Source organism: Oryctolagus cuniculus, chromosome 8, assembly GCF_964237555.1.
Source record: "Oryctolagus cuniculus chromosome 8, mOryCun1.1, whole genome shotgun sequence".
NCBI classification, from domain to species: domain Eukaryota; kingdom Metazoa; phylum Chordata; class Mammalia; order Lagomorpha; family Leporidae; genus Oryctolagus; species Oryctolagus cuniculus.
The window spans coordinates 35,679,509-35,692,163 of NC_091439.1; the positions used below are offsets into that span (position 1 = coordinate 35,679,509).

Genomic DNA, 12,655 nt, shown 5'->3' on the forward strand with positions numbered 1-12,655 from the left:
AAACTGGGACTCCTACTCCATTATGAGATATCAGCATCACAAGTAGCATCTTAACCTACTGCCTCACAGACCTGGCTCTGCACATTATCTTATTTCCATTTTCCCGTAAACTTTTTGAGGTACTCTTATATTAAACAATAAAAATATATTTTTATTTTTCAAAGATTCATGAAACATTTACACAGATATGGACTGCAAGCATATACACATACAAATTTTGAAAACATATAAATCACACTTGGAATAAAAATCAGAAATTAGAAAACATGGTTACAGAAAAATCTTATTTTTTTAAACTAGAGTCCACAGTTTTCATTAGGATTCACTTTTTGTACTATACATTCTACGAGTTTGGGCAAATTTACAATGTTATATATTCTCATGACAGTATCATACAGAATAGTTTCCAAAAAATTTTCTACGCTTTGCCAGTTCATTCCCCCCTCACTCCAACTCCTGCTAGTCACTGCCTTTTTAATTGTCTTCACAGGTTTTTTTTTTTTTTTTTTTTTTGGAACCAAACATTATGTAGCCTGGCTGCCATCTTTCACTTAGTAGTGTATATTTAAGTTTCCTCTTTGTCTTTTGATGGCTTGATACTCATTTCTTTTTATTATTATTGAATAATGTTTCATTATCAGAAGGATAATGTTTCTTTATCCATTCATAAAGACATCTTGGTTGCTTCTAATTTTTGACAATTGTAAATAAATCTGTTATAAAATTTTCTCATTGGGTGCTTATGTGGACCTACATTTTCAACTCTATTGAGTAACTACTAAGAAGTACAACTGCTGGATCATATAGAAAAAGTATGTTTAGCCTTTTTAAAAAGATTAATTTTATTTATTTAAAGACAGTGGCAGAGAGAGAGAGGGAGAAAGACAGGGAAAGAGATCTTCCACTAACTGATTTACTCCCCAAATGGCCACAACAGCATTTAGCTTTTTAAGAGACTGCCAGGCTGTCTTCTCAAGTGACTGCACTCCCACCAGCAATGATTGAGAATTCCTATTGCTCCACATCCTTGCTAGTATCTGGTGTTAATAGTGTTCTAGATTTTGGGCATTCTCTTGGTGTGCCATGGAATCTCATTTTCTTGTCATGTAGATTTAGAGTCAGAAAAGTAAGCACTATTCAGTTTGTTCTTTTACTTAATAAAACCACTGTAGAAAATTTATGAAAGAATGCGTAAGTGTATAAAAACGTTCCTGTGGCCTCCTAAATCGAACACTATTGATTTGTTCTTACATTTCAGTTTTCTGGTAGCATGCTCTGGCTTTATTGGTAACAAATCATAAGCATATTACATACATGCTTTTTGTGAGATGTGACAAAATAAATAATTCCTTTATCATTAAATGGCCTTCGGAAGTCCTGTTATTAACAGGAACCTAGTATTCTAGGGAATGAAAATGCCATGTAAATTTATCATATTCATTTATGCACCTCCTCATAATAGATGTGCCTACTATATAAAACAGCTGTCTGCAAACAAGTTGATTTCTGCATTTATTACCACAGAATAGATGTTCAAAATCAAACGGTGTCAGCATTTTTGAATGTGCAATAATTTCTCTTAACTACATTTTTAAATAACTTGAAATAAAAGGCAATTGTAAACTAAAATTAAAAACTAAAAATTTATAGCATATCAAACTATTGAGATACAGCAGAATAGTAGAATATTTTTCTTTTTTAATTAATTGTAAATAAACTATACACTGTTGCTTATAGTATTAACTAAATAACCAGACTTTCTGAGAAAAAATGAAAAATATTTACAAAAATTAATAAAAATCAAATTTGTTAATGGAAATTGGAATCAGTGAGTATTAGAAGGCAAAGATCAAGTAAAGAAAGAAATCCAAAGTTATAACCTGTATTTAAGACTGCTTTCCTTTCTCACTCTCCTGGAAGAGATGATAAGTGGTTGAAAAATGGAGCAGAGCTTAAAACTATTTCATGGGCTAGAAAGATAGAAATTTAAATTCAAGGCCCATCAGACTTGTGGATGGATATCTCAAAAACCTACAATCATTGAGTTAGTCTACACTAGGAGTAAGAATAAGCTTAAAAATAGAACAATCTTATATATGAAATACATGAAACTTGTATAACTTAAATAAAATTAAAACACTACAATAATTCTAAAAAAGATAAGACATCATTCTGAATTATCTGACTCTTAGATACTGGTATAAGATGATTAAGGATTGTCAGTGACAACAGTCTCCTAGAAAAAGAAAACAAAGATTATTTTAAAAGATGAAAACATCATTGAGAGGCCTTAAAACATCACTACTTTTAACATATGATACCTAGCTCAGATAATGCATGAAAAGAACTAGTAATAGGAAGATTGAAGACAGTTTAGTAATGTTAAAAAACACAGGCAGAGTGGACAGTGAGAGAGAGAGACAGAGAGAAAGGTCTTCCTTTGCCGTTGATTCACCCTCCAATGGCCGCTGCGGCCGGCGCACCGCGCTAATCTGAAGGCAGGAGCCAGGTGCTTCTCCTGGTCTCCCATGGGGTGCAGGGCCCAAGCACTTGGGCCATCCTCCACTGCACTCCCTGGCCACAGCAGAGAGCTGGCCTGGAAGAGGGGCAACCAGGACAGAATCCGGCGCCCCGACCGGGACTAGAACCCGGTGTGCCAAAAAAAAAAAAAAAAAAGAAAGAAATAATAGGCAGCAGAAGTATCTGCAGTTTTGGTCTTTAAAAATAAGATAAAAGGTTCAACAAAATATGATGTAGTATTGAGAATTTTCATAAGAGAATTAGAAAGTTGGAAAAAGCATGATAGATGTTCTAGAAATGAAAAAATAAAATAATAGAAATGAAAAATAACTGGAGAGAGTTAACAGTATGCAACTTAATTCAGATGAAGTAGTCTGATTTAATATCAAAATGAAGAAATACTAAGGATGGAGGTCAGAGAAAGGTATAAAAATATAGAAAATAGTGAAAAGAGCAAAGGTTCATATAATCTGGATCTTAGCAAAAAAGAAAGAGAATAAGACAGAAGTCATATTTGAAGACCTAGTAGCTAGGAGTTCCTCAAAACTGGCAAAAGAGCCACACCTTAAAGAAACACTATACATCATATGAAGGATGATACCAAAGTATCATAGTTAAGTGTATCAAATTAAAAATAAAGAAAAAGAAAAATATTCAAAACAATATTTTCAAAGGAATAGCAGTAAAATTACTATTCTCAACAGAAATGATGGCAATCTGGACACAATGGAATATCTTTGAAGTGCTGAAATAAAAAAAAATCAATTTAAAATCCAGTACCCAGTGAAATATCCTTATATAAGCAAGGTCAAATAAGTACACTCTCAGATGAAAAGAAACAGAAAATTGTTGTTGGAAGAATTAATGCAAATGTCCCTAAATATTTATAGAGAATTGAAATAAAAGCCATCAGTTTAGAGCAATGCAAATTATATTGAAAACCTTTAGGCTCTAGCATTAAATACAAAGAATATTAATTAATATTAGAGTTTGGTCATTCAAAGATACATGTTATAATCTCTGGAGTAGACACTAAAAGTAAACCAAAAGGCTATTCTACTGCCAAGCCAGTGGGTGAAATGAAATAAGCTAGGCATAGAAGGAAAAGTATTACATGATCTCACTCAATATGGAATCTGAAACAGTTGATCTCATAGAAATTGAGAGTAGAATGCTAGTTACCAATGGCTGGGGAGAGTAATGGGTAAGGAGGGCTGGGAAAAGGTTGATTAATATACAACTGATTACAGTTAGATGGGAGAAAGAAGTTCTGGTGTTCTGTTGCACAATAGGGTGATTATAGATAGTGATAACATACTGTATATTTTTCTTTTTTAAAAGCTAGAAGAAAAGATTAACTTTTCATTATGATGAAATATGTAATATTTGAGGAGATAATTATGTTTACCCTAATTTGACTGTTATATAATTTATACATGTATTGCAATATCATGTGAGGTACCTCATGAACATGCGTACTTTTTATATATCAGTTAAAAATAAAATAAAATTGGAAAAATTAAAGCATAAAAAGTAATCCAAAGGAGGAAACCAGAAAAATTTTTTAAAATTGAGGGCAAACCCCAGAGGCATAGGTAATCAAAGCCAAAATTGACAAATAGGATTACATCAAATTTAGAAACTTCTACACTGCAAAAGAAGCAATCAGCAAAGTAAAGAGGCAGCCAACAGAATGCGAGAAAATATTTGCGAGCTGTACTGATAAAGGATTGATAACCAGAATATATAACGATATCAAGAAACTCAACAACAAATAACAAACAACCGAGTTAAGAAATGGGCCAAGGACTTAAATTGACATTTTTCAAAAGAGGAAATCCAAATGGCCAACAGACAGATGAAAAAATGCTCAGGATTGCTAGCCATCAGATAAATGCAAATCAGAGCCACAATGAGGTTTTACCTCACCCCAGCTACAATGGCTTTCATACAGAATCAACAAATTCTGGAGAGGATGTAGAGAAAAAGGTACCCTTGTCCACTGTCAGCAGAAATGTAAACTGATAAAGTCACTATGGAAAACAGTATGGAGATATGTCAGAAATCTGAATATAGACTTACCATATGACCCAGGCATCCCATCCTGGAAATTTACCTATGGGAAATGAAATCAGCATATAAAAGGGCTATCTGTACCTCCATGTTTATTACAGCTCAGTTTACAATAGCAAAAACATGGAATATATCCAGATGTCCATCAACTGAAGACTGGCTAAAGAAATTATGGTCTATGTACACCATAGAATACTACACAGAAGTAAAAAACAAACACAAAAACAAAAACCCAAAACAACGAAATCCAATCATTTGTAGCAAAATGGATGACACTGGAAAACATCATACTTAAATAAATAAGCCAGTCCCAAAGGGAAAATACTATATGTTCTCCATGAACTGTGATAACTAATAGAGCACCTAACAGGCAACCTGTAGAAGTGAAATTGACACCTTTAGGAGCAATGACTTTGAATAGCCCTTGCCTTGACTGTTGAACAGTTTTTTTAATTTATTTTTTTCTTATATTTTACTTTTTTTCTTTCTTACTACTCGTTGAACTCTTTACTCAACATAGAGTTAACCAAATGTGTATAAAGTTAATTGAAAATAGATATTGGTTAAAAATAAGAGTGAGAAGAAGAGAAAGAAGAATGGGAGGTGGGAGAGTGGGCACAGAGGGAAGAATCACCATGATCCTAAAGTTGTAATTGTGAAATGTATGAAATTTGTAACTGTAAAGCAGTATAGTTCTGCATATATTCCTATGGACTTCCTTCTTAGGATTCAGCTTAAAAACTTGCCATGGGACCCTAAATCCCATTAAGCTGAGTGGTAAAAATAGCATTTTAAATTTTATAGAGACTGGTGCTGGCGCCGGGGCTCACTTGGTTAATCCTCTGCCTGCAGCACTGGCATCCCATATGGGCACCGGGTTCTAGTCCTGGTTGCTCCTCTTCCAGTCCAGCTCTCTGCTGTGGCCTGGGAAGGCAGTGGAGGATGGCCCAAGTGCCTGGGCCTCTGCAGCCACATGGGAGACCAGGAGGAAGCACTTGGCTCCTGGCTTCGGATCAACACAGTGCTTGCCGTAGCGGCCATTTGGGGGGTGAACCAACAGAAGGAAGACCTTTCTTTCTTTCTCTCTCTCTCTCTCTCTCTCTCTCTCTCTCTCACTGTCTAACTCTGCCTGTCAAATAAAAAAAAATGTTATAGAGACCATATGGCTAGGATTAAGTGTTAAAGTGACCATATAGATAAGATCAAGTGTTAAAATGATCATATAAGTAGGATAAAGTGTCTGATAATAATAATAGATACAGTTAAAAAGGAGTGAATGCTCTAACATGGAAAGCAGTCCACACAGCAGACTCAGAATGAGTCACCTAAAGTAGCACTCTTACCTGAGAGTCAACCCTTACATCACTCTGGTCTGGCTGAAAAGCCCAGGGGACCATTTCAGGCATGGAAAGCCAAGACACTGACAAAAAAAATTTCTATATGAAGGACCTCTGTGGGTGAGACCCCGATGGAAAAAGCGGCCACCAAAGAAGGAGATACTTTTCTCTGAAGAGAGCAGAGAACTTCTACTTTGCCTATGGCCTTGTAGAGATACCAAAGGAGTTTGTGGATCCAGAAGGCTTCACAGCCTTGGCAGTTGATGTCAAGAGCCCCAGGTGATTACTGCAGTCATACAGAAGAGTGTTAATTGTTAGATAAACAACAGGAGTCACTGTGCACTAACTTCCCATGCAGGACCTCTTTCCTGAAAGAGTTGTATTAGTAAAACTTGTTCTCAAATAATTACTTCATTTTAGTTTATTAAGTGGAGGTTATCCTTAAGTCTCATAAGTTATAGTCACATCTAATTGCTTGCAAAAGATGTATCATTCGTGAGTTCTTCTTTAAAGATAATTAAGTTTCTAAAAAAACCCTGAAATTACCTTCTAGATGCAGTGATTTGAACAGCCCTTATCTAGTCTGTTGAGGAAAAGTTCTTATTTTTATTCTGCTTTATGTTACTTGTTTTTTGCAGTTTTTTTTTCTTCTTTTTCTTTCTTTTTCTTTCTCTTCCTCATACAAAGTGTTGAACTCTTAGAGTTAATCTTCTGTGTATAAAGTTAAGTGAAAATAGATCTTAGTAAAAAACAGGACTGGGAGCAGGAGAGGGAAGTGGAGGAGGGGTATTACTGAGAGTGGGAGGGCGGGGATGGTGGGATGAATTACTTTGTTCTTAAAGTTGTACTTATGAAATGCATGCAAGTAAACAAACAGAAAGTAAATAAAATTTAAAAATCCAGGTCAAGTAGAAAGCAAATACTAAAATATTAGATATATCCAAAATACATTAATAATTAAATTTCTGTGTACTACATGAAAAATTATAGGGCAGTGATTTATCAGAGGAAATTAAATAAAAGAAATGTCAAATATATGTTCGAGATCAAGAGGTTCCTAAAATATAAGAATACGGCCAGTGCCGCTGCTCACTAGGCTAATCTTCCGCCTGCGGCACCAGCACCCTGGGTTCTAGTCCCAGTTGGGGCGCCAGATTCTGTCCCAGTTGCTCCTCTTCCATTCCAGCTCTCTGCTGTGGCACAGGGAGGCAGTGGAGGATGGTCCAAGTGCTTGGGCCCAGCACCCGCATGTGAGACCAGGAGAAGCACCTGGCTCCTGGCTTCAGATCAGTACAGCGCGCCGGCCATGGCGGCCATTTGGGGGGCTGAACCAATGGAAGGAAGACCTTTCTCTCTCTCTCTCTCTCACTATCTAACTCTGCCTGCCAAAAAAAAAAAAAATATATATATATATATATAAGAATATAAAATGTGAAACATAAAAGGATAAAAAAAGATATACCATAAGTGCTAAAATAAGAAAGTTGATTATATCAGACATTGTTGAGTTTAATGCAAAATATTTAATTAGTGATAAAAAGAGGCCTTTCATAACTATGAAATATTTTCCATTTCCCTGAAATCGACTCTCAGAGATTTGGAAAGGATTAAAATATTAAAATTAATGTTAATATTGAAAATTATGCTGAAGATCAATAATAAAAACTCAACTAAAAACCCAACTCTTTCAAATTAAGCAGTATATTTCTAAATATCATGGATAGGTCAATGAATTCACAATAAAAACTTGAAAATATTTTCAACTGATTAGTAATTTTTTACCTAATTAATAATGAAAATAACATCAAAACTTGTGGGCTGCAGTTAAGTCCATTCTTAGAGGGCAATCTATAATCTTAAGTGTATGTGTTAGAAAAGAACAAAGTCTTGGGGCTGGGGCTGTGGTGCAGTTGGTTAACACCCTGGCCTGAAGCGCCAGCATCCCATATGGGCACCAGTTCGAGACCTGGCTGCTTCACTTCCAATCCAGCTCTCTGCTATTGCCTGGGAAAGCAGTAGAAGATGGCCCAAGTCCTTGGGCCCCTCCACCCACACGGAAGACCTGGAAGAAGCTCCTGGCTCCTGGCTTCAGATCTGTGCAGCTCTAGCTGTTGTGGCCAATTAGAGAGTGGACCATTGGATGGAAGACTCTCTCTTCTTCTCTCTCTGTGTAACTCTGACTCTCATATAAATAAATAAATCTAAAAAAAAGAAAAGAAAAGAAAAGAAGAGAAAAAAAAGAAAAGGAAAAGAAAAGAACAAAGTCTAAAAATCAGTGATCCCTAAGATTTGGCTGAAGAGGTCAGAAAAAAGATTGAAACTCAATTCAGAATCATAATACACTGGGGAGATTCAGGCACCCTGGGAAGACGCAGAAGGCCTTACAGACAGCAAAATTCCACACCCTTTCCCCAAGTGGTTCGGATATAAAATGAGCTGTACTCACATATGGGTAGTACCTGCTTTGTGTTACAGTAAAGAACTTTAAAAATTACCTTTCAAGCTGAAACTGTACAAAGTGATTTTAATAATTCATGGGCGGAAATTATGATTGCTCTATAACCAAAACACTAAAAGCTAATTTATTGTTGGTTTTAAGTTTCTTGTAAATATATATAACATTTAATTTTCAGTACATTGTACTAAATAAATGTTAATCTTATGAATTTTTTCATTTCATTTTACTATTTAAAACTATAAGACTTGATAGATTATGATGTAGGTAATTATATAATGGAAGTGATAAAATATTATGTCACTCTTAAAATATCAGAGTACATGTTTCAATAACAGTTAAAAAGCAGATTCATATTAGCAATATGACATCTATTTTTAATGCAAAATATAAATTTTGCTAGAAAATACATCACAACACTAATAATGCTTTTCTCTGAGGCTTGGTATGTCTTTTCCAAAACTCTTGTTGTATGTCTGTATTGGTCATTTTTTCTCTATTAAGTAAATAATCGGAAAAATAAGTTAAATACTTAAAAATAAAACTCTTTGTATTCTTAATGCTTCTAAGTATTTTTTAAAATTAGGGAATAATTAGCGAACTCTGACCTTTAGAGAGTAATTAAAATTTGTATTTCTAAATGAATCATCTACTTTAAAATATTTGATGAATATTATATATATATATTTTTTTTATTTTTGACAGGCAGAGTGGACAGTGAGAGAGAGACAGAGAGAAAGGTCTTCCTTTGCCGTTGGTTCACCCTCCAATGGCCGCCGCGGCCGGCGCGCTGCGGCCGGCGCACTGCGCTGATCCGATGGCAGGAGCCAGGAGCCAGGTGCTTTTCCTGGTCTCCCATGGGGTGCAGGGCCCAAGCACCTGGGCCATCCTCCACTGCACTCCCTGGCCACAGCAGAGGGCTGACTTGGAAGAGGGACAACCAGGACAGAATCCGGCGCCCCGACCGGGACTAGAACCCAGTGTGCCGGCGCCGCTAGGCGGAGGATTAGCCTAGTGAGCCGCGGCGCCGGCCTGATGAATATTATATTTGATAAATATGTTCTAAAAATTAAGATGGAATTTTTTCTAGTTTCAAAGGTATTTCTCTAAGGATTTTAGCATGATGGATATTGTTTCTCTTGGATTTTCACCTTGAGTTGTGTTTATTATAAGTAATATTTTCTGCTTATGATAATATAAACAAATGTTTTCAAGTTTTTCCTGTAGTAGAAGGCTTTTTTTCCCTCTTAGATATGTGTCATTTTTAAGTTAAAACTTTTTCAGACTTTTAAATTGTACCTTTGTGTGTGAGTAAATTTTTTTAATAATAAAAAATTAGATATTTTTGATTTATTTTAATGTTAAAATTAACGACTTTAGGAATTGTGTTCAAGCTTATGCAAATAAATGCTGAAAAATAAACTTTCTAATAGTCTTGGTTTCATAACCAGTGATCATTTTGTTTGACTCTGTATATTAACTGGAACTATTAAAAAGTCAAGTGAATTTAACAAAAAGAAGTCAAATGAGTTTTTTGAAACACAGTGAAGAAAATAAATTACAAGATTTAATATACCATTTTCACTTAATTGAGTGCAACTATCATATTTAAAATTTTTTCTGAATGTCCTGTTTTTCAGTTAATTAACATAACATTTAAATTTTATCTGTGAAAATTTAAAATTTCTCTAAGGCAAATTATATTATTCTTTTTTTAAAAAAATTATTCTATTTGAAAATCAGTTACAGTAGGAGAGGGAGAGACACAGAGAGATCTTCCATCTACAGTCTCACTCTCAAAATAGCCACAACCACCAAGACTGAGCCCAGCAAAAGCCAGGATCTTTCTCTCGGTGCCCCAGAGAAGTGCAGGAGCCCAGGTACTTGGATCATCTTCAGCTGCTTTCTCAGGCATGTTACCAGGGAACCAGACTGGAAGTGGAGCAGCTGTAATTGGAACCCAGTGCCCATGTGGATGCCTGCATCTTTACCAGCTGCACTACAGCACCAGCCCCATTATATTTTCTCGAGATAATTCTGTCAACTTAATTCAATTAAGTTTGTTAAATAATTTTTTATTCATATAGTACTGTATTTAATGGTGATTAAATGTGTGTAAGATTTGAATTTACTTAAAAATGATTTTGTGTAAAGAATCACTTTTTACCCAAATATTTATTTAATTGGCCCAAACAGTAATTACTGTTACTGAAAGGAATTTTGATTGCTATTATATTGTTTATCCCAAAGGTTGCACAGTGAATTAAAGGATGCCATTGAAAAGCAATTGGAGGCCCTTCCCTTTGCTGCAGAGATAGGAAATGACATATATAAAGATGAGGAAACAGTCAAGAACCTTCAAGAACAATTGCAACTAGCCAATCAAGTGAGTGATATATGTATTTTTAAAATACATACTGTATTAGCAGAGCTTTTAAAAATCTGTTAGTCTTTATGTATGATAACAATAACAAAATTGTTAACACTTAGATTTTCTTGTATTTCAAGAATTGTAACATAACAAAACCTATATTGAATACCCTCACTGTTTATTATAAATGTATTTGTGAAATATACATTTTAAGTCAATCATAAAGCTTTTAATGTGATTTTTTCTTATAAGAATAGTTTACTGTCAAAGGAAAATTTTAAAGAAAAAATTATCAATTAACCCATGTCCATAAATTCATATTTTTAATTTTTCTTTGTTTGCTTCTAGTGCTGTTTTCTTCAGTTTTCAAAAGTTATACTATTATGTTTTTCTGAGTTGTATGCTTTTTTCTAGAATTAGTCTTTTTTTTTCCCCTCTTAGTATTTGAAATCTTTGGGAAGCTGTGTTATGTATAACACAGTTTTCAACACTACAATTTTCTGTGATTTGATAAATAAGGTGATTTGATTTTATTGAACTTTTTTTATATCTTTATATACAGAATAGCTCATTATCTGGCATGGGTTTGAATCCACATTTTACTTTCTAGGTGTTTCTAGAAAAATCTCTATATGCCTTAGTTTTCTCATTTGTAAATGAAGATTAGAATTATTATTAAAGGATATATGAAAAGTTACAGTTTTATTTCTTACAAATTTGGTTTTAGAATTCTTTACTTATGAAAGTGATATTTTAGGTGAATTATAAGGACTATATTTAGCTTGATAAGCAACATGTATTAAACACTAAATTTAAAAAGAACACATGTAAATGGAAGGAGTTTAACAATGTAAATGAGAGGGTGGACGTTTGGCCTAGCAGTTAAGATAGCAGGTAAGACACCCTCCTCCCATATCGGAGTACCTGAATTCAGTTCCCACCTCCAGTTCCTGTTCCAGCATTTTGCTGATTCAGATCCTGGAAAGCGGATGTGATGGTTCAAGTAGTTGTATCCCTACCATTCATGTGAGACTTGGATTGAATTCTCAGTTCCCAGTTTCTGTTCTACCTCAGCCCTGGATATTGCAGGATTTGAGGAGTAGCCAATAGTTGGGAACCTTACTCTCTCAATTTCTCTCTCTCTCTCTGTCTGTCTCTGTCTCTCTCTGCCTCTCTCTGCCTCTCTCTGTCTCTGTCTCTCACTCTCACTCTGTGTGTGTGTGTGTGTTTGTGTGCGTGTGTGTGTCTGCCTATCCAATAAAAATGTTAATTTATTTGAGAGGTAGAGTTACAGAGAGAAGAGAGAGAAAAAGGTCTTCTATCCACTGGTTCATCCCCCAAATGGCCACAACGGCTGGAGCTGAGCCAACCCAAAACTAGGAGCCAGAAGCTTCTTCTGGGTCTCTCACATGGGTTCAGGGGCCAAGCACTTGGGCCGTCTTCCACTGCTGTCCCAGTCTGTAAGCCAAGAGCTGAATCAGAAGAAGAGCAGCCAGGACATGAACTGACACCCATATGAGATGCCAGTGCCACAGAAGGCGGCTTAGTCTACTACACCATAGCACTGGACCTTAAATAAAATGTTTTAAAATATATTTCAGGGGCTGGCGCTATGGTGCAGCGAGTTAAAGCCCTAGCCTGAATTGCCAGCATCCCATATGGGCGCCAGTTCTAGTCCTGGCTGCTCCTCTTCTGATCTTTTACTATGGCCTGGGATAGCAAAAGATGGCCCAAGTGCTTGGGCCCCTGCACCCAGATGGGAGACTCAGAAGAGGCTCCTGGCTCCTGGCTCCTGGCTACTGATAGGTGCCGGTCCTGCCGTTGCGGCCAGTTGGGGAATAAACCAGCAGATGGAAGACCTCTCTGTCTCTACCTCTCTCTGTAACTCTTTCAAAGAAA

At 35.6% G+C, this 12,655-nt stretch overlaps 1 protein-coding gene across 3 annotated transcripts in view; it reads left to right on the top strand.

Annotated features, from left to right (window-relative positions):
* Window positions 1-12,655, top strand: part of SCLT1 (sodium channel and clathrin linker 1) — a 278,922-nt gene that overhangs the window by 78,595 nt on the left and 187,672 nt on the right. For all 3 annotated transcript variants that reach the window (XM_017347573.3, XM_008267951.4, XM_051819886.2), the window contains exon 6: window positions 10,636-10,771. In XM_017347573.3, the coding sequence (XP_017203062.2) occupies window positions 10,636-10,771 (136 nt within the window). The remainder of the gene's footprint in view (window positions 1-10,635; window positions 10,772-12,655) is intronic.